This window comes from Urocampus carinirostris, chromosome 6 (assembly GCF_059441175.1).
Source record: "Urocampus carinirostris isolate Australia breed hairy pipefish chromosome 6, RoL_Ucar_1.0, whole genome shotgun sequence".
Taxonomy (NCBI): domain Eukaryota; kingdom Metazoa; phylum Chordata; class Actinopteri; order Syngnathiformes; family Syngnathidae; genus Urocampus; species Urocampus carinirostris.
The window spans coordinates 15938563-15962068 of NC_142354.1; the positions used below are offsets into that span (position 1 = coordinate 15938563).

The window sequence follows — 23506 nt, forward strand, 5'->3', positions numbered from 1 at the left end:
ACCAAGTTAAACAATTTGGGCTGCAACAGGAAACCTAAAATGTAAAATTCTTGGCAGAAATACCATTAATCCCTCGCTGCATCGGTTTACTTTTTGTGGTTTTAATACATCGCATGTTTTCACTGTGCATTGTGTTCTTCTGCAGAAAACAACACACAGCAAATGCTATCACAAGAAGCTTGTCGCGGAGGGTGTGTGTGACTGACTGTGTACGCCACTGTGATAGGCTGATGTATGCTGTCAGTCAAAAAGCTGGGCTGGCGCACATGTCAATCTCGCCACCAAAACAAACTGCAAAGCACTGCGACAGCTAGCATTTTAGCGGCTCGTTACATTGAAAATAAACTTATCAATTAAATTTGACTGAGGAAAGTCAAAAGAGCGCAAAAAATGCTGATCACCACCGGGTGCACCGAGGATAGTTATCAGGTCTGGGGAAAAGCTAAGACGGGGGCGAGAGAGAAAGCAATAGCGGTTCTGTTGGTCGGTCCTCCTGTGGATAAGTTACGTAACAACTCTCACGAACCACCAACGCCAGATCGATTGCCCATAAAACATGGGGGAAACTGCGACATGTATGACTCTTTTATTTTAATCATCAAGGAGACCTGGCTCATTCTGAGGATCCCTGATGCTAGCGAGCAGCTAGCTGGCTGCTCTCTACATCTCTTTCTTACAGAGAGTTGCCCTCCAAATTTGTTGTACCATTATATTCAGTAATGACAACAAAGACCATTCATTTAACTGCAATTCTGTGTTCAGTGTTTTTATTTGTAGATCTAAAGTTGTTATTTTACAGTTTTATGTTGTCTAATAGATAAAAAAAAAAACTTCTACTTTGCCGGTTTTGACCATCACGATACTTTTTTTACGCTACCCCCTTGAAAAACAAAGGGTAACTGTATTTGAAAATTCTGTGCACCCCGAGTAATATTGCATTAGAATAGTAAAGGTGTCACAAACCTTCATGAAACAAAGATCCTTTTTGTTACTAATTGGTGTTAGGGATACCATTTTAAAATAAATTGCGAAAATAACTTTAAACTAATTTCCAGGTTGTAATTATTAATCATGAATTAAGAACCACTGAAACATCATGTTAATTAAAAATCAAATGTACTAGAAATTAGCAAGAACCCATCGGCGGGCTACTCGGGTGTTTTTAGGGGGCTACCTGGTACTCTATAGCATATGAATAACCTAAACTTCTTATATGTAATTACTTGTGAAGCCCTTTGAGACTATTTGTGATTAAGGGCTATACAAATAAAAATGACTTGACTTGACTACCCACGGGCACCATTTTGGAGATCCCTGGAATGGTATATATTACAATAGTTGATAAGTTTGTAGAATAGAATAGAATAGAATATACCTTTATTGTCATTGTTACAAAATGGGTTAACATATTGTGACAACGAAATTGGGCATGACACTCCAGTTTTACACATTCACAATGAGGTATGAGCCAAGAAGATAAAGGAACAGAGAAGATAAGGTTATAAAACAAGGGGGATAAGGCTATAGTTATAATTTACATGGTATTTACACAAGAAATGTCGGCATGTGGGATGTTACATACAGTGTTGTCGTGATACCGTTGGTATCGTAAGGGTTGTGCAATATTGCGTTTGGTGCAAAGTCATCATAGTGCAAAAAATAGTCAGCATATGCATTGGTGCAAACATAGACAACATAGTGCAGAAAAAAGGAAATGGTCAGACATTGTGCAAGGTGAGCAGTAAACGTAGTGCAGTCGACATGTGCAAGAACATAGACATTAGTACCATTATATTCGTATGAGGTAGTGTTGGCACAAGTTTTCAGGTTTTTGTGCTGTGTCTGTTTTGAGCAGTGAACAAACATAGTGCAGACAGCATGTACGTGAGTACCATTTTACATTCGTGTGAGGTAGTTTTTTGCAACAGTTTTCAGTTTTTTTGTGCGGTGTCTGTTTAGGGTGGTAATGGCTGTGGGGAAGAAGCTGTCTCTGAGTCTGTTTGTTTTTGCTTTGTGTGACCTGTAGCGCTTGCCGGAAGGCAGCAGGTCGAAGAGGTGGTGGCCGGGGTGAGAAAAGTCCATGATGATGTTTTCTGCTCTGCTGAGGTAGCGAGAGCAGGCAATGTCCTCCAGACTGGGCAGAGAGCAGCCGACGATTCTCTGGGCTGTTTTGATGATCCTCTGGAGCTTTTTCCTGTCTGCTGCTGTGCACCCAGCATACCACACCGTGATGCAGTATGTTAGGATGCTCTCCACTGTGGCTTTGTAGAAGGACACCTGCAACTGCTGTTTTAGGTTATTTTTCCTGAGCAATCTCAGGAAGTGCAGTCGCTGCTGGGCCTTCCCTACCACCGCTCTGGTGTTTGCAGACCAGGAGAGGTCGTCGGATATGTGCACACCCAGAAATTTGAAAGAGTGGACTCTCTCTACACAGTCTCCTTTTATGGTGAGTGGTGCTGGATTCCTGCCATTCCTTCTGAAATCCAGAATCAGTTCTTTTGTTTTTGTGGTGTTCAATATGAGGTGGTTTTCCGAACACCACGTTGAAAGTGACTCCACCTCATCCCTGTATGCCGCCTCGTCCCCTTCAGAGATGAGGCCGATCAAGGTGGTATCGTCAGCGAACTTAATTATAGTGTTTGTGGGGTGGGTCGGTGAGCAGTCGGAGCTGTAGAGGGTGAAAAGCAGGGGGCTCAGTGCACAACCTTGGGGGGAGCCAGTGTTCAGTGTTAGGGTGGGAGAGACGTGGGTACCGAGTTTCACCGACTGTGGGCGGTTGGAGAGGAAGTCCATTATCCAGTGGCAGATGGAGGGAGAGAGTCCTAGGTGTGCAAGTTTCTCCACCAGGATCTCCGGGATAATGGTGTTGAAGGCTGAGCTGAAGTCCAGAAAGAGCATTCTGACGTAGCTCCCCCGGTGGTCCAGGTGTTTCAGCACGGTGTGAAGTGCTGTGTTTATGGCGTCGTCAGTGGAGCGGTTTGCCCTGTAGGCAAACTGGTGGGGGTCCAGTGTGAGTGGCAGGGAGTTTTTGATGTGCCGGGACACTAACCTCTCGAAGCACTTCATGACCACAGGCGTAAGAGCTACAGGCCTGTAGTCGTTGAGGTGATATTTTGCAGATGTAAGATAATGATACTTATGTTGAATATATATCTTGACAAAGAAAGAAATTAAAAGATTTTCTACGTCATATTTATGACAAGGTGAAATACATAACATTGAAAAAGCGTAAATTACATCATGACATTCCGATTATTAATTTATGAATTGCAGAAATAAAGTCGTGCTACAGATGTTCTTTACAATATAATGATCTATTCTATGATTCAATTGATCGCTCATCCTGCTTGAGAACTAAAGTAGTAGGCAGAACTCAGTCTAAAGAATAAAATGGGAACAACTAAAAACAATAGTAAAGTAATGCTGCTGTGTGAAATAATTTGATGAATATTTTGTATTTATATTGAACTTGAAATAAAAAATATATTTAACTTTGTTTACAAGCAGCAAAAAATACATATTTTGGTTTTAATTTTTGGAGGTCACATATGTATTTCCATTTGTATTAAAGCCTTAATGTGTTAGCTATTAAGAGTGTTGTTGTTTATTGCCAAACATTAATTCCACATCATTTTGAGAATACAGTAGTCTTGCAGTATTGCGGCACACATATCCCGGTTCTGTTACGTCGCTGATTATAATCGTGCATTATCTTCTGCATTCTAGTTGGCTAGAAAGAGGAAGATGTTTTCAATCGCCAACAAAGCTGGACTTCTGACCCGCTAATCTTGCTCTGGAGCCATATGCTGGTCTTTTGTGCTCCTTTTAGGCTCACTGGCGATATTTCAAAAATGTTTGATAATGGAAAAATATATAGTGTCTGACAGAAAGAACTGCAAGTTAAATGCAGTTTCCCATGACACCCACATAAGAGCAGCAAAGTATCGTGTAAAATAAAGGATACTTTTTCAATCCATAAAGCAAAACAGCACAAATATTCTTAAAATCATAATTTGATACATTTGGCTAAAGGTTTAGGTACTTTTGTGTGTTAAACAAATCCTTGGGCCAGTGAATTAGATTTTTTCTTAATTATGAAAAGATTTATGTTTCTACTTGATCTGCAACCTCAGTGGAACTGTTTGAATCTAGGCTCAAAACACACTTCTATTCTATGGCTTATGTATGACCTATATTTCCTGTTAATAATTTTTGTGTATTATTTGTTATTGCAACATCCGTGGCAGCCTGGTCATCCTGGAAGGAGGATTACCTCATGTGCTGTCCACTTCTCAAGGTTTTTCCATTTTCCTAATGTTGAGGTTTTTGAGTTTTTCTTTCCCATCACTTAGGTTTTAGATCAGGGGATGGTGTCATAATAGTCTGTGGTTTGTAATAATCTGTGGTCTGCACAGCCCTTTGAGACTCCTTGTTATTAAGGGTGTCACAAATAAACATGACTTGGCTGACTACTTTGCCGGGTTTTGACCATTGCGAGAAATTTTTGGAACGCAACCCCCGTGAAAAACAAGGGATTGCTGTAAATATTTTTTGCTCCGTTAAAATGTGTACAGGAACACTCTATAATGACACTTCCTATCCATTGTTTGATTCTGATAAGTGTCATTTTCGATTTGCAACTCATTTCATCTGCACTGGACCGGATTCTTACAAACTGACGATTCACATGCAGTCAGGTGGTGTTTTTTACAAAATAATGAGCTGCATTTAATCCCGAGCATCTACCAGACTGACACACGCAGACTTTGCCTCTCCTATCTCATCCAGGCAGCAGTTTTCATATTCCTGCCATATTACAATATTGATGCAACATATCAAGAGCAGCTACCGCCTCTTTGAAGTTGTCTTGTGCACGAGGGGGGTGGCGGAAGGCAAAGACGGGCGGGCGGAGGGTGGGGGGAAATTCAGGGAGGCTGGGGAAGGGAGCGAGGAAAATTCAAAATTAAACATTAAGGATGCGAGCACGTTGGCCGTGCATCTGGAATGGGATCCATACAGCAATAGATTATTTTGTATTTAGTGGAGCAGCTCCCAGGAGTGTCAATATCAGAGGATTACAGCAAAACACGAAATTAGCATTCAGTCCCCATCCTCTAGTACACAGCCAGCCGTAGCTCTCAATGTGTGTCTGCGAGTGCGCGTGTATGTGCACGTGTGTGAAGAGGGTAATTATTTGTGCCTACTCTTTTTTTTCCTCTCCGGCATGTGTAGCAAAGGCTTAGATCGTGCCGGCTAAAATTGGGTTAGGATCTGTAAGATTGGACCGGCGTAGGAGTAAATAAAAAAGGCTGCGCTGTCATTAAACACCTCAATGGATTAGGGTTGTACCGATAGTTGATGTTGTCAACGAAAATAAATAATAGAAATGGTCAACAAAGAGCTCTGTTGTCGACGATTGTTGCCAGACCCCTTTTTCCAATAGAGTGGCATAGCTTCATGAATAAAATCTGTTGAGAGTCGCACATGCGTAGTAGCGTCTGGAGCTGTATCATGAACATACAGAAATGGCAGGGTCAATATCTTGTATGCGAACCAAAACGTCTGGAGTTAGAGAACATTTCAGCCTCGATGCAGCTAAAACAACGATACAGAGACCCCCTCGTTATTTTACGCTTCAGTATTCAATGGTTCTCTGAAATGAATTGTCTTAATGTCATGGATATCAACGTATCGTGCATTGTGTTCTACAGAAAACAGCACACAGCAAACGCCATCATGGGGGCAGGTTGTATGTACGTGTTGGGCGGGCGTGGCAGTCTGCATGCGCAACTGTGATTGACTAACAGCATACACCACCCTAACAGCTGGGCAGGGCCAATGTGGCTACTAAAACAAAACTGTGAAGCACAGCGAAAGTTAGCTTTCAGCAGATTTTTACATTGAAAAGAAATGCATCAATTAAATCTGACTCGGAGGAAAGTCATAAGAACACAAAAAGATGGTGATCAGTAGAAGGTGTCAGTGGATTGTTATTGGGTCAAGGAAGCAACTAAGGCAGCGTCAGGGTAGGGCAATAGCGGCGCTGCAGGTCCCGCCTACATCAGCTAGGCAATGTAAGAACTCTCACAAGCTACTCCTGCCAAGCGTGCATCCCACCAATGCCAAATCCCTTACTCATGAAACGGATTACCTGGAGCTACAACTTGTGGGAAACCGCTACATTCTGGACGGTTGTATTTTAATAATTGCTGAGACCTGGCTCAACCAACGATACCCGATGCTACGATGAAGCTTGCCAGCCGCTCTCTAAACCAATTTCTTACACTGAAAGGAGAATCCCTACAATTTTGTTGTACTTTCGTATAATAACAATAAACACCATTCCACCATATAAATTTCCCTACGGGGATGAATAAAGTATGTATGTATCTATCTATCATTCGTTCAACTACAGTTCTGCATTTTGATTTGTAGATCTATCGTTATTTTGTTACATTCAAATATATTACATGTTACACTCAATCTGTAAGGATGTCATTTCGAGGTAAATTTGACGTTAAGGGGCTTTTATGAAGGAAACTCTACTTCACTGATTTTCAATTTTCCCAGGTGGTTGTGGTACCCATTAACCGGACTAACAAAGAGATTACTGTGCATGCAAAGTTTGCATAGCAGACCTTGCATAGAATACCAATAGCTGGGTGACATAAGAATATGAAAAGCACGTGGGAATGAAAGACTGACTTGCCTCTGCAAATTCAAGTAACACTAATACGGTTTTGATGACATGCATTGTACATTTTATTCGCTATAAAAGAGTGCATGAGCGGTTTTCCAGACGGTGCCCGACAAACTTATTTGAAATTAAATGCATGACGTCCGAAGAAGAAACTTCAGATGTTAAACATTGAAACTTACATGTCAGTTGATAAAACCCGTCGATTTTAAATGTTTGGGAATTGTTAAGAACTTATGTCATAGACTTTGCAGTTAAACAATAAATGTACTTAACAAAATGCACATATTTTATTTACATTTTTACTACTACTAATGAGTCTGATCTTATTTTTTTAGGGATTAAAACATGTTTACTAGATTTCAATTTATTATTTATTTGCCTGTCCTGAAAAAAAAAAAGGCAGCATGGCGGCGCAGTGGTTAGCGCGTGTGCGGCACAGTTCTGAGATCATGAGATCGAACCTTCCTGTGTGGAGTTTGCATGGGTTTCCTCCGGGCACTCCGGTTTCCTACCACATTCCAAAAACATGGATTTCAGGTTAATTGGCCGGTCTAAATCGTCCCTCAGTGTGAATGAGAGAGTGAGTTGTCGGTCTCTTTGTGCACTACGCCTGACTGGCAACCAGTTCAGGGTGACCCCTGCCTGAAGACAGCTGGGATGGGCTCCAGCACCCCCGCGACCCTACTGAGGATAAGCGGTGCAGATAATGGATGAATGGGAAAAAAAAGGACATAAGTTTATTTATGGACTTATGTCTCTACTGTCCTATCACTGAGAGTAATTGTTTATTTTTATTCATGTACAAATCCACAGTAGATAGATAGATAGATAGATAGATACTTTATTCATCCCCGAAGGGAAATTCACTTTTCCAGCAGCATCCCTGAGCTGAGAACAATCGAAAATAACACGGGAGCTGCTGGAGTGGCTGCCATTCGTGACGGCGCCGGAGAAACGATTCAATTTGAATCATGTACAAACAAACAAACAATTGAATCATGTACAAGAAACGATTCAATTTGAATCATGTACAAACAAACAAACAATTGAATCATGTACAAACAAACAAACAAAATATTTATGTTTCAATAAGTGGAGTGTTAATAAAATGGGGGGGAAATAATTTCTGATACTGATATAACCAGGTAAAACTAATTTTAAGTTACCTGTCCAAATGAATGTTGTGCCATCTCACCTTTCCCACTCTCTCTCCTGCAGTTGACTTACCCTCTTGATGAGTGACCTCTTACCCCTCTTCACACCAGGTAGACTAATATCTATGCCATCTTTGTCGCCGTCTCCCTCTGGGTTCTCTTCTTCACAGGTTATGTTCAATTAAAGATTTATTTTTCATTGTACACATTTTTCAAGTGATTATTATGACTTTCCACATACTGTAATATGTGTTCATGCTAAATCTAAAAAAACTGAATAATTATTAGATTATTAGACAAATAATTGCAGTAGTCTGCTATTAATCGACTAATATTTATTCAATGCAAAAACGGATAATTATGTTTTCATCAGCATTGTCCCGAGTGGCAAAACATAAAAATTGTGTTTTTTTGTTTTATTTAAAAAAATATTATAAAGGGTTTGGCTCTGATCACCAGTAAGTATCAAGCTTGTGAAAATTATTCAGTATGATAAAACCCCTATTAGATGGCAGGAGTGGCTTTGATCAGATCTTTGTCCACACATGCTTCCTTTATCCGGCGAATGAGTGTGTGTGTGTGTGTGTGTGTGTGTGTGAGCGGACCTATATGGCAAGTAGGCATAGTGAAGCAGTGTTGTGAGAGTCACAAAATATTGACAAATAGTAGTGAGTAATAGTAAGTCCCATTGTCATAGTCTGGTGAGGGATGACAATACATGCACCTACGCAGGGACGTGGTCACACAACGGAACGTGATCACCGTGGAGATCGAAATCCTGTTATCTCTTCACCAGGAACATAAAGTTCTGATAAGTTCTTGCAAAGTTCCCGCATTGTTAATGCATAGTTTATGCCTCACTTCAGTGTTCCCACGATAAAATGTTATTTTGCAAGCAAAGTGGCTTTGTGTTTATGGAAAGCATCATTAAGAGGAGGTAACCTCAAATGCAGAAAAGAAAGCACCCAAGTGAAAGTTCTGCTTGAAATGCATTCTTTTACAAAGGGCATTTTTGGAAACTAGGATTTTTGTTGTTCAGCTGTTTAGTAAACCATCGCGAAAGCTAGAAACATACTTTCCTTCCAATGACGAGGGTCCGAGCTTGTGTTTGATATTTCCTATGAATATAGCTACAAAAAGAAAATTTTATTTCGGCCCTTAAAAATGATTCAAAACGGCAAAAATTGACTGGCACTGGCTCTCCCAATTTTAGAAAAACGTCTCAAATTGAATAAGTTAAAATAGTCGGTAGTTGCAGCCCTACAACGGCAAAAATTGACTGGCACTGGCTCTCCCAATTTTAGAAAAACGTCTCAAATTGAATAAGTTAAAATAGTCGGTAGTTGCAGCCCTACAATAGTTAGGGGCTGATTATCAATGTGATGTCAGGGGGAACAACAAAGTAAATGCGCTTGCAAACCCAGCAGTCGGTGGTCCCATAGAGATTCAAATGTCAAATTAACATCACCAGGAAAATAGAGTAAAGTTGAAGATTGGAGCTGAAAGCCTGAGGGGATGCAACAATTTTTAGAAATGACCTTATCCAAACTCTGCTTATACCTTCTCCTCCAGTCTGACTTCTCCCCACCTCACCCACATCTGATTTCTGAGCTCGCCCAATAATAAAAAAAATTGAAAAAGTCTCTCCTTACAAATGAAAAGCAATCCTGTGGGGGCGGCAGGTTCCTAATAGATTAAGAGCGTGCCACGCATTTCTCGACTGTCAAGGTTCTGGCAGGGATTCAAAGTTAACATTTTTCATCTGTCTTCCCTCCTCGCCAAAATAAGGGAAGAAAACGGAGGGAAAAAAGGAGGTTGACTACTGCCAGCTGTTGGTACAAACCAAACATGCTTTTCCATTTGTTTTTTTTTCATTATGACCCGTGTTATTTGAAGTTACGTACAGTAGACCTCCGATAGATCAACACCAGGAATGTCAAAGAACTGCAAGTAAAATATTGGGTCTGTCACTAACAACTTTTTAACCCTTACCTTGCGAATTAACAAGTGAATCGTATAGAAATAAAAACAATCTCTGTATTCTAGAACTGAACAATAATTCAAATTGCCGTTGTAGAAAAAACATGTAGAAAATGGTCATAAAATTTTAAAAATGTTGGAAACTATGATCTAAAATCGAGCAAATTGCGGGCATCAGTCAAAATATCGGCTTTGAAATGATAATTCTAACAAAATCCCCCATATTTTCAGCAAAAAAACAAAACATTTGGATTGGCCTAAAGGATATTAGGGATTGTTACAATAAAAGGCAATTTACAAAGCTTCTGACACAAGCAAAACATACTAGTTTGATTAAACACAAAGATAATTAATCATTAATCTTTACGTTTCTCTTAAGGTAAATATTTACTGTGCAAGGATGTTGCATATCTAACTAGTATAGCATAAAAAATATTTTGCCAGAAAATAAGCCAACAACAACAAAGTTGTATTCATACATGGAAAATTCCTAACATTGCAAAATAATTAGGAATAACATACTTTTGCACTCCACAATATTTTCTCCAAAAGACTGCCAGTTAACTTAGGCCCAAGAAGAAGTTTATGCAATAAATACAATGTGTAAAAAATGCCCCGAAAAAAAGGAAAATGTGCAGCATAAGAAAAGCAAAAATGTATCTCTTGATCAGAACAATAAAAAAAGCGATATCCTCACCTTTCCTGGATCATCTTTAGAGCGAGGCACTTTGAGAAAGCACTTGTTCAATGATAGATTGTGCCGTATTGAGTTCTGTGGGGGGCAAACAGAAAAAGGCAGGTCAAGAAGATGAGTAGACATGCAAAACCATTTACAAGAAAGAACAGGTCTGCAGCATCATATTAGCTTGAATTTTTGCGGTTTCGATTTTCACTGCGAGATGTTTCACTTGCATCAATTTTCACATATAAATAAGATCAATGGTTGTTGTAGGATACCTGCAACATCCTAGTGTCCTTTATGTCACAATTAAACACAGTTAAAAACATTGGCTTTTTCTGCTACATCCGCCCTTATTACTGCACAAACATGCACCAATGGTTTAGCTAAGATTCACATGAGAGGAATTTCCAAAACAGCCTAAATAATGGTGTACATAGGGCGAATTTAAAACAGTCCTGGCAAGCGTGTGTTTCTAGCAGAATTGTGGTGATTCCTACAGTCACAAGACGCCGTTGGCTTTTGAAGGGTCATAGGTGAATCTTCAAAGCACAAGAGTCTAAGTGGTGCGCTATGCAAGTGTCTTTTTTTGACAGGTAGGGCCTTGCAAAGTCACAAAAAAAAAAAAAATCATATTATATACTTAATCATTACGGACAATTGCAATTTTATTCAGGTTGAATAAATGTATTTCCCTAACTCCAAAAAGATTCATTTAAAGGGTTTACAGAAAACATTCCATGTAAATAGTTCAAAAAACAATAATTACAAATCTTCTTTAATGCAAACTTATTATATATACATATATACATATATATATATACATATATACATATATATATATATATATATATATATCGCAGCCATATCCCCCTAGTGGGAGGTGGCTAGAGTAATTTCTGACTCTTTTTTTGGGGGGAGATTGATACAGAGGAGGGGATTCCCAGCCCCCTCGCTCAACCCAACTGAGGTGTTGGGAGTCATTAGGTGACCAAACCCCCAATTCCAACCCCTAATGCTGAGCGCCAAGCAGTGAGGCAACGGGTACCAATGTTTAAGTCTTGCGTATGACTCGGCCGAGGCTTGAACCAAAACCTCCCAGTCTCGGCGTCATACCCCCAAGGCCACCGAGCTGGTCAATGCAAACTTAACATTCAAATTTTAAGTTTTCTAAGGAGACACAGAACAGATTGATTTTATCGGGTGATGGAGGAATTAAAAACAAAAGCAAAATTAATGAACATGATTTTGGAATCCTTTGTGTCTGCCACAAACCCCTGTGAATGTGTGGGATGGATTTTCGGTTTTTCTGTATGCCTTGAAAGTAAGAAGTAATGCACAATAATAATACACCACGGAAAAGCCACATAAAACATATCATGGTGACATGTGTTTTGCAAAATACTTGCAAAAATACACTTTTTAATCAAAATATGAATCTTTACTATTTGTTCCTGTCAAACAGGTGATTAAAGTCCTTAAAAAGCTTACTCATCAGTGGTACATATAATAAATTCCGGACTACATGCCTCTTCTTTTTTCCTACATTCTTAACTCAGTGGCATAAAATACAATTGTTTTTTTTTTTCTTTCCCTTTTCTCAACGTGGATAGTTGCAAGGGTGACAGCAGCAACTTCCCTCTGCACAAATCTCCCCAGCTGCAGTGACACAGTGGTGCATCCCCGGCGCCGAGCGGCTGGCTTAGAATTGGTGTGGAGCAGGGAATCCCACTGTTTAATTAGAACAAAGCATCGTGATTTCTGCAAAGTGCTTTGAATGTCAAAGTGAAAGAATTCAATGAGGCCCGGGTAAACGGTGGGAGTAACTACAACTCCCTTCAGTAGCCAAATGACTCGTCATCTAAGTAGTGACGCATATGAATGGATGAACAAGATTCCCATTGCTGCCCCTTAAGAGTAAAATCACAATCTTGGCAGAATCACCAGGAAAATGTCCAGTATGAAAACATGCTGTGATTAAGACACTTGTTTGCAGACTCTGTCCGCAACTGTCAATCTCAATCAATTACCGCAGCAATCCATATTAATAAAATTGGCATTAGAGTGCGACAAAATCATTCTCAAAAGAAAAATCTATGCTTAATATGACGTCACAGTTCTTGGCCCGATCGGCAATATATACCCGATAATTAGTCACCTGCTGCCACACTAAAATATTCAATCAGCTGACACTACCTGTTTGAAAGATACCAAGCATTTATTTTTAATGAATTTTCTCGCACTCCTGTGTATACGTTCATGTTTATTTTATTAATATTGACTGCGGCACTAGTTGATTTACATACAATGTTCACGTCTTAATCATCGCACAATGTGTGACTTCCCATTTCCATGCTGATTTTTAAAAATCTAAGAAATGAACGTGAATGAGTTCATTTGTATGGCTGTTTAATCATGTGGCTTAAAATCTGGTGCAGTTTGTACAAAAATGAATTTTCTTCTTTCAATTTGTGCATGCAGTTTAAAATCAGGTGCACCATGTAGTCCTTAATTTACGGTAATTGAATAAATTACAAGGTAATCAAATTCAAGCTGGACCATCCCATGTTTGCATGAAGATTTAACAGTATGTTAAGGTGAAAGTACCTTTTGTCTACGTCAGAAAGTAGGGTCTGATAAGTCTACTAACGTGATAGCATTTCAAACTCCACATGTGCCAAAAACAGGAGCCAAGAGGAGTCCCACACAGGGATCGTGGCATGAGCTTGATATTAATTAATGCTTGAGCGGGCCCTCTCGGGGAAGAAAATAAATTATGCAGATCATCATCCCAAAGTTAACTCATTACACGCTTACAAGCTACTCCACGGCGAATAAGAGCGATGCCTCGCCAGCTGTCTTGTTGGGATGGAGAGGCGGGCTGAAGTAGCCACTAGGGCCAGGCAGAGCAACCAAAGCAGCGTTTTGCGCCCAAAAAGCAAAATGACAGCCCCACAAAAACCTCCACTCCACTATTGACAGATGGCCACACACATATATATATATATATATATAAAAAAAAAAATTCTGAGTTTGAGCCAGAGCCCCCTTAGCGCATGAGATGGGAGCTGCTTTTTCAACAGTAAAGGCAATTAGACCACATGACGGATGATAATGACAGCCTCGATGTGTGATGCCACCGATCGCGCTGCTGTGAAATGGCAATGGAAACCAGAGGACGCTTTCAGTGTTACCCCACAGAACATAAAGAGGCACCCACCAAATCAATTATCCTTTCTGCCTTGTGGGGAGAAGCAAACTGTACTCCTAACAACTGTATCTTTCAGAGATGCTTTCTGAACCATTTACCTTGGATTTCAGGCCTATCACAATGGTCATGAACATTACTATAGGTCTATGTGTGTTGACTTACAAGTGTTAGCATTTCTTTTTTAAAATCTTGTTCCTTCAGTGCACTAAAAAAAAGAATCAAATCTTTCTGGAACAGGTATCACCATAATAGACCCTTGGAGCAGATGTAAAAACACAATTAAGAAGGTGCATTGCTATTTTTGGGAATTCTATATGGAAGCTATTAAATATTAAAAATTAAAATTCCAATGCATTTGAGTAGCTTTCAAGGTTAATTTTATTTTGGGTATTGGCGAACAAGAATTTCCGTTTGAAATAGTTTAACTCAATCAAACTGATACATAAAGAAAATACATTTTACTGTAAATAATGAAAATGCATTAGAACCCATCATTTTGAAATCAAGTCTTTTGATGCTGAGAATATAATCGTTCTGAATGGGAATACCCCCAGCCTGTGTTTGTGTCTCGTCTTTTAAAGTACTAAATCTTGCCTCTGTCACTTTCATGACAGTCACATAAAAACATTCTGATACCCAAGAAAATTCTTAAAACTGCACATATATGTGTAATTACTCAATGAGAAAAAAACCCAAGTGTGTTTGGGATGTTTTGTGTGGGCACTTAATACCAGGAAATGAGTGGTACTTCCAAATATAGTACAAAATCCAAGCGAATATACTGTGTGTGTGTGTGTATATATATATATATATATATATATATATATATATATATATATATATATATATGAAGTTGGATGCAAACATCATTGAAGACGAAACATAAAAACAATGGCAAGAAAAAGATTGCACCACAACTGCAATCTTCCAGGGTCATAATAGTTTCTTTTGAAATTGCACATTTTACATTTTAAGACTTTAATTTGTCAGAAAATAAAATTTCAATAATGAAGAATGCATTCACATTCTAACAAGGAAACTGTTCTTTTGTTGTGACTTTCCTACAACCAGATCTTTTTCTCTGATGTGAAATAACAACGTTTTGTAAAATGACAACTTGTCCAAATTTTAATTGTAGGAGATTGCGGTGCAATTCTGTCCATGGAACTTAACTTTGCAATGGGAAGGAACATTTAAGCCAGGAGTGTCTAAACCTTTCAGAATTAAAGCAGGCCAGATTTGGTATGCTGAAAATGTGTTGGGGCCGATTATTCAGCCTGGCATTCATATAACAGTCTTTAATAAATTCGCCCTTCAAGAAAAGTTTGCAGTGCTTTGTGATCGGCGTCGCCACCTAGAATCATGCGTTTGTAGAATTTTCATTGGACTTGCAGGGTCTTTTGAAAAAGTGCTTCTGTGCCATTAAAACAGCTTCCAAATGCTTTACTTTTTCACAGCGTTCCTTTCCAGTTAGCTTTTTTAGGTCAGCATGTGTGGTGTGACAGTGCCTCTTCATAAAATATTCTTTGGAAACAGACAAAGTCTAATGGCAAATTAGGCAGACGCAGTTGATTTAGATTTTGGTGAAGAAAAATTACTCAAATTTCAGCTTGTTCTGGAAGCAGCGGGCCTCACAGTCAACTTTCCTTTTTTATTTACAGTTCCCATGTCAGAAATGGGGTGGGGCAAAATTCTCACAGAAAGCCAAGAACAAGGTGGGCAAAGGGCTACTGCCATCATTTGGGTCAACTGTGATTTATTTTTATTTTTTTTAAAGAAATGTCTTTTATACTGCAGGCAACATCATTGGCAGGCCACATATTATTAATATTATGACAGAGAGCGCGGGCCAGTAAAATTTTGATCATGGGCCATAACTGGGTCCAAGGCCGGATTATGGGCACGCCGGGATTTAAGCAGATCGATGCGAGATAAGCAGAGTTTCGTTAAGTTGGCTTTCCAATTGCGGGCATTTTTCTCTGATATCTAAGTTGTGCATCAGGAGGAGAATTGGCATGTGACGTCAAAAGGCTAAGAAGCATTTAAAACTCAAAACTGCCAGCAACAATGAAGCTCTTGTGGATTTTTTCTCTATTATGTGATATGAAAATAGTGATTTCACAACCATGCTACTTAGAAAACTAGTTCACACACCCCCAAAAATAGTATTTTGTCTTTTTTTTTATATATATAAAGGTGCAAATGATTTAAACTACAATAAGGCTATGGTTATGCAAAACCTATAAGAGAAGGAACTTCTTTGTACATTGACTGATCAGTCGAAATACATCATTAACATGGGTGCAACGGGAATCTAATGCGCATCGTGGCAGGGAGCACGCAGGATCCTATCCACTAGACTAGGGGTCGGGACCCTATGGCTCTAAACCCATATACGACTCTTTTCATGAGTATATCTGTCTCGGAGACAAAATCGAACATGAGCAAATATATACTTAATGGTTAAAAGCAAAGCCAAATGTAGCAAGTGCGAAGTCGGCACAATACTGAAAAGATGGAAGGAAGGCTGAGTCCAGTATTTATGTGGCGCAGTCTGCACTTGTTTTTTTGGTCAAGGTGTCGCAACAACAGACTCTGTTGTGGTTGTACATCGCTAAAGAATGCTTTATATGGAAGCGTATTAAATAATGTATGCTCACTGTTGAGACAGATTATGCCGAAACCCCACAGAAGTAAATGTAAACACCGAAGAACCCTAGTTAAGCACCGAGAGCAATTTAATTGGGTGAGCCGTAGGAACGGGCGGCGCTTTACACACAACACGAATACTGATCATTTCCCTCATTCAGTGCCGTCTGCACTGAAAGTAAATACGTTGGTATTATTATTTCATAGATTTTATCACATCAAATGTCACACAGTGTAATAAAATGTACTGATGGAGAAAGCGGGTTTGGCGGTTTTCTTGAATTTTGTCTTAAAATATAAAATATAGCTCTCTCTTAAAACAAAAACAGACATAAATAAAATATTTTTGCTTCATGGCTCTTTGGGTCAAAAAGGTTCCCGACCCCTGCACTAGTCTGACAGGGATATGGACGACACATGAAAAGACATCCACACCGTGGTATGAAAAGTTTGGGGACCACTGAAATACAGTATTGTTTCGTTCACTTGCAATGTCTTTAAAAAACGCACAAGATGAAAAAAAAGAACGTCATATTGTAAAGGAACTTGGTCATCCTGAAACACTATTTACCACATGGCTGTACATATTCAAAATGTTTGTTATTTGATTAAGCTGAGATAAAGTGAAACAAAATTGTATACCCCTTTTAAACACTTTTTGTTTTCTCTTATCCGTAATCTGTACCGTGACTTAAAATAGTGTGATAATTAAATAAATCATAATGCCTTTTCATGTGCCATGTGATCTAATGGATGGAATTCAGGTCTCTTTCTGCAGTGATCTGGGTTCGATTCCTGTAACATCTAATTTTATGCAACTGTGAACAACCATCCGTTTTCCTACAGGCGTTTTTAGGATTCAGTGCTCTTACTATTGCTATCCAATTCAATCCCTAAATGGTGTTGTTGTCAGCAATAGAATTTATCGACTGATCAATAAATTCACAGATATGGTAAAGCACTTCCAATTTTGTCCGTATATAGGACACACCAGATTATGACACACATGTTCAGATTTCTGGCTATTTGGGGTTTTTGGGGTCTGGAAAATAAAGTATGTACGCTGTCGTTGACTTACTGCCTTTTCGACAGTTATCTTTAAGTTTTGGTGAAACTCTGGCATTCCCACCCTATAACAATGCATTACTTGATCTAAAAAAAAAAAAAATCAAAAAATGGGGAAGAGAGGTCAGAGAGTGGCTGGAGAGCTACATAAAGTGAGTTAGACAGTGCTCACTCCAGGGGTGCTTCACAAGTGCCGCCCAGCATCTACCTGCAACCCCCACAGAGCACTTCATATCTGACCCCAGTCTGCATGTGCGATGCCGCCTACACCTAAAAGGAAAAAAAACATGCGCACACAACCACAGATACGGCTGTGATTTAAACAGAGCAGGACAGCAATGGAGGCGTAAGCGCTCCGCCCTCGCATAACCCCCACTGTCACCCTAACCTCCCCTGCCGAGGAGCTTCGAAGCTCAGCAAGAAGAGCCGCCGAAGGGGAAAAGTAGGTCAAGCTGACCTCTGCGCTCAGCATGTCAAACATCCCGAGCGAGCCAAAGGGACAGGCCGCGTCAGAACCCGGCTCTTCACAGCTGGGGGACGAACGACCGACCCCCGGCGCGCGGTCAGGAAGCCCGGGGAGTGGATTGGGAACACTACGCCTGATGCTCTTAAAGTCAGATGCTGAGATAATAATTCATGTTACTTCTCGGCTCGATTATGGTAATGCTCTCAGGTCTACCAATGTCTAGCATTAAATGTTTGCAGTTGGTTCAAAATGCAAGAGCGGGACTTTTGACAAGGACAAGAAAGTTTGGTCATATCACTCCAATTTTATCTGACTTGCACTGGTTCCCTGTCCCTGCAGACCCGAGAACGTTCTCCATTTCGGGCTCCGTGCTGTGGAATGATCTACCCCCTGAGATAAGATCTGCAACCTCAGTAGAGGTGTTTAAATCACGACTTAAGACCCACTTATATTCTATAGCTTATGATTGATGCCAACCCCATGCTTTGGTTTCCCTGTCTTTTATATCTGCCTGGAGGGTGGCTACTGTATGTCATCATCTACAATAACCGCCCAGCTAATGGGAAGCAGTGTGGTCACTGTTTTGGACTTTTTGAGCAATTTTAGTTTCTCCTATGTTTTATTGTTGATATTGACTATTGTTCTGTGTATTGTTGCCCAGGTTACATCTATTGCAGCCTGTTTATCCTAGTTGGGGGATTTTGTTTTGTATGGCCCCCTTCTCAAGGCTTCTTATTTCATCATGCTAGGGTTTTTGCATTGTTCCTTGCTCGTACACAGGTTTGAGATCAGGGGATGTTTTAATTGTTGCCTGTGCAGTCCTTTAAGACGTTTTGTGATTAAGGGCTAAGGGGAGTGGGCTTAAATAGAGCAGAGCAAATTATTTTTAGAGCTATTCTGTACAAACTGGCTAAATTTCTAATAAACTAAAAATAATAATGAAGAATAGACGGAACTATGGATTTGAATGGGAGCAATGATACAAAGTAATTAGTAAAAAGGTGGAGTTGTTTTTTTTTCCTTCATAATTTTGACACTATTATATCCTCATCTCATCTCATTAGCCGTACCGCTTATCCTCAGTAGGGTCGCGGGGGGCTGGAGCCCATCCCAGCAATCATCGGGCAGTGGGCAGGGGACACCCTGAACTGGTTGCCAGCCAATCGCAGGGCACACAGGGACAGACAACTCATTCACACCTAGGGACAATTTGGACCGGCCAATTCACCTGAAATGTGGGAGGAAACCGGAGTGCCCGGAGGAAACCCACGCAAGCACGGGGAGAACATACAAACTCCGCACAGAAAGTCTGGAGCTGGATTTGAACCCACGACAGGTTCCCATGACATGAACTGTGCCGCACAAGCGCTAACCACTGCGCCGCCGTGCTGCCCCCATTATATCCTAATATTGAAAATATATTGTCTGTTGGTTTAAATAAACTAACTTGCCTTTGTTTTCAAATTGTGTGGTTAACCTCTAATGTCTCAGATCAACTAAGGCTGTAGTCTATGATGGTCAACAGATGCACGTTTAAGTGTTTGGATGAAACCCTTAAACAGATGCATTTGGAGCCTTCCTGGTCAAAGAGTGAAGGGGTGCTGTGAAACATCAACAATAACTAAAAAAACTTGAAAGAGGTGAGCTGTGCCAGAGACAGGTTAAATATTACAATGAGTGCAGCTGCTCAATAAAGGAAAATATGCAGAGCAACGCAAATCCTGAGATTCATTTACATCTCAAAACAAAAAGAAATGTGACTGTGTTGAGAGTTTGCTTGAATGATGCTTACAACATTTTACAAAATATTAAATGTAACAAAAAAACATATGAACTCACCTTAGAAATCTACACTTTCTTTTATGATTGGTCAATATGCATTTTTGAGGGGATTCTGTGTTGTTGACTTTAAATTTGTGTTGCATTTAAAAAGGTTAAACATATTTATATTTTATCTTTTTTTTGTAGATTTATAAATTCTAATTTTATTTCCTTTTTTTCAATGTGTTTATATAAAAATGGTAAGCTTATTTTTTTTCTTTTATCTTTCTTTTTGTTAATGTAATTTTTATTTAGTTTCTTATTTTCCCTTCTATTTTTCCATTTAATTTATTAAAATAAAATGTATATTGTTTAGTTATGATTTTTATTTTATTATACTGTTTATGGTTCATATTTGTTGCACTTAAGGTGTAGGATAAATCTGTCACTGGTGAGGTGCAATAAATATTACAAGATTTTATAACACAGCTACCTGTCTGTTACTACTGACTCGAGTACTGCTCAAAAAAATTTCTAATTCTTTGACATACCACAACTTCTTTTTAATAACGCATATGGTTACTTTCCCAGGTGACTAGATACTTTTACTATACAGTAATTCAGTCACTAACTCGGTTACTTTTTGGAAGAAGTAGTGAGTAACTTCAATTAATTACCTTTTTAAAGTATAATGTTATAGAGCAAGCAGTTGGTAGATCATGGAAGATAATTTTGCTTCTTTAAGTACTTCTTTAACAACAAAAACAAACACTATTTCTTACTTTCACCATTTCCATCCTAGGACAAAAGAAAAACACTAGCATATGTGTGAAATCATTCTCGCCCCATCCCACCGCCTCCATTCCTGCAGCATAATGCGTCTGTGGCTGGAACACCCATGATCTAAAATATAAAAGCAGATAAGCGCGGTGGAAAAAATATATATAAAGGCGTTTTGAACAAAGTGTGGCATTGTCACCACATAAGAGAAAAAAAAAATCTACTTTCAACTTCTTAAGAACACCTCAAACTACGTACCCCACCTTTAAAGATATGTCCCAAAAATGTGCTTCCTCTCAAAAGAAATATCCAAAATTTGCTACCATATCTTCAGTTGAGATGTAATTAAACATACAGCATACACGCCTGTTTTTGTTAGGAAGAGGCCTGATTCTATTTTATTATTAAAGGGCATTTGCAACACTTGTGTCATATTGAGTAAATGTAAAAATCTTTTGAGAAACCAGGTTTTTCTTTGTGTCCTTTGACAAGAAAGCATACTGCCCTTGTGTGAGTAAGAATATCAAGTACACTGTGTAGTAAGTCTAACGACTACATTTAAATTGTTTAAGAAGTTAATACCAACAAAACATGTTAAGTTCTCAAAAAAAGGTGACAACACAACTTTGGAAACTCTTCCAAATTTTGCTGGTGTTTTCATTTAAGTCTTTTCAATTACCAAACAAACGTCCTTTTCCCGTATGTGCCTGAAAAGGCTCAACGCGCACCACAATATGAAACATGAAGGTTTTTGTGGTCGCTGCAGTAAAGTTAGTCAACCCAAGAAGTGCAAAATTATTTTTGAGACACTAAAATCAATATCATGAAAGATACACTCTGTGGTAATGGGGTTGCTTGTTTAGTGCGTGTGTGTAAAATCAATGCAAAGAGAACAAAAAAATCAAAGGCTAACACAAAATACAGAATGAGACTGTAATTTTAGGTTGTTCATATGGACCCCGAGGCATGCCCACCAACACAGAATATACACCTCTACCATAGGGGATCTGCACCGAGGCCACGGAATGTAGCACATCCACTGGCTATTTGTAGGGGATGTGGGAAGAAGGCATGTGGGAAGCCGTTGCAAGCGAGAATTTTTGGGTTTTGGAAAGGAACAGTTTCAAAACAAGTATGTTAAAATTCCAAGATTTTTTTTAGCCCAAAAAAAAGAAACATTGTTCCCGCAACTTTAATTATTAAAGGTCAATTAATCATCTTCTACTTCCAAGGCCATATCCTGAATTAGTTTACTCTGCATTGAAATCATATTTCTGAATATCATCAAAAACTTTGTTTCCAACACTCCAATTGATGTTGGAAAAAGTGAGTACACTCGACAGCAGCAGAAAAAAATACGGTTGAGAACCCATACTGGAAAAACTGAGGACAAATATTTCAAGAAAAAGACAGAGACAAAGTAACATAATATTAATCGAATAAACTAGAGTGATATTTTTAAGCTGTATTTATAAAATATCTGAAAATAAACTATTTTTGTGAGAGTAAACACGATTGGTGAACCTCTCTTTTATCTCCCATTAATTATTAACAAATATATTAAGCATTAAAAGATATTGAAGGCCTCCATAGAATCAGACCAACATACAGACTGATGTCCTTCTTGAAATTGATTATTGAAAAAACAAACAAGGAGAAATGTTAAAAAGCGCTTGGGAATAGCATATCTTTTCCTGCCACTTGTTGTCTATCGCAAATTCTGTTTTGCTTGATCCAGTCACCAGTGTGACCTATCTTAGTCCATTCGTGATTTATAAAACAATGAATGGGCAAAAAGTGAGGGATATGAATTTGCATCAAGCCAAAGCGCTTTGACTATGAGAGAACTGCTGTTATGTATTGTTTTTTGTTTGTTATAGGCAAACAACAAGCAATACAGCACGGTCGTTAACAAATATGGGAATACTGTTCTATGTGAAATAGTAAACAAAAATCAGGGTGGTTCAACCTTCAAGAAATACATTTTGATACAGTTACATATATGCCATATAAAGAAACTTAATATGGTTTTAAAGGAAATTAAGAAAATGTGGGAGCTGATAAGTTCACAATCATTTTTGTTGTTAACGCTTTAAAGACACACCTAAAGGCAAGAACATATCAGTCTTTTCCCACCACTGCTAAAAAAGAAATTTTCTGTGGGTCATCTAATGCAGTACACTGAGGTATTATAGTAATTAAAACCCAACAGCCACTTCTGCAAAAGCAGATGACACCTTGGGGAAATTCCACCAAAGCCAAACCTCTTATGTCCCCCAACAATGAGCATTTGGTTAAATTAAACCCATTTCTCACTTGGGCACCGATAATGAGGACAATGCATGCAGGACAGAAATTGGCTTCATAGAATATGACCTATCTGCATGCTAAAGCAGCAAAAACTTCCGAGGGAAGATATGCGGCTTGTACTAGATGTGAAAGTACACACGTTTTCAGAAACCTATCGTAATGGTCGAAAGAGCGTGAACCCCAGACTCAAGCAACATAAATAAAGCATATCAGAGTTTAATCCAAGGATTTTGCAACCTACTGTACAGAGCACAGACAATAGGCGAAGGCAACGCGAAACCTCTTCAGTTCTCTAGAGGCACAAAAGAAGTTTATGAATGCAGCACCAAGGATGTTCTTGCTTCAGCGGAAGCACAAAGGGTAGAGAGCAAACGCTCCTATATATCAATGTTCTGAACTCAACACAACCTGCATTCAGCACCCCCTACCCCTTTTTTTTTGTTTTTGTTTTTATACACCTGCTTTGTTCCTTTCGGGACACACTGGAAATAGAACTGCACAAATTTGAGGAGGTTGTCAGGGTTTGCAGGAGAAGCACACACATGCATTATTTGTGAGGAGGTGCACTTGTGGTACCTGGGGTGAATGCTACATTTAACTATCTCTTTCCCTTTAAAAAAGTGCTGGTGGGGGAATTCCCTGACTGGCAGGTCACTCATGAGACATGGCTTGATCACTGCGCTTCAGAGAACTGTCTGTCTTAAGCGTTCGTTTCTCCCTGGCCGCTATTTGTGTCTGTCCCAATCTGGCT

General features: G+C 39.2%; 1 protein-coding gene across 1 annotated transcript in view; it reads right to left on the reverse strand.

Annotated features, from left to right (window-relative positions):
• foxj3 (forkhead box J3) overlaps positions 1 to 23506 on the reverse strand; it is a 165743-nt gene that overhangs the window by 52880 nt on the left and 89357 nt on the right. Inside the window, exon 3 of the mRNA XM_088338043.1 lies at positions 10532 to 10606. Within this exon, the coding sequence (XP_088194169.1) occupies positions 10532 to 10606 (75 nt within the window). The remainder of the gene's footprint in view (positions 1 to 10531; positions 10607 to 23506) is intronic.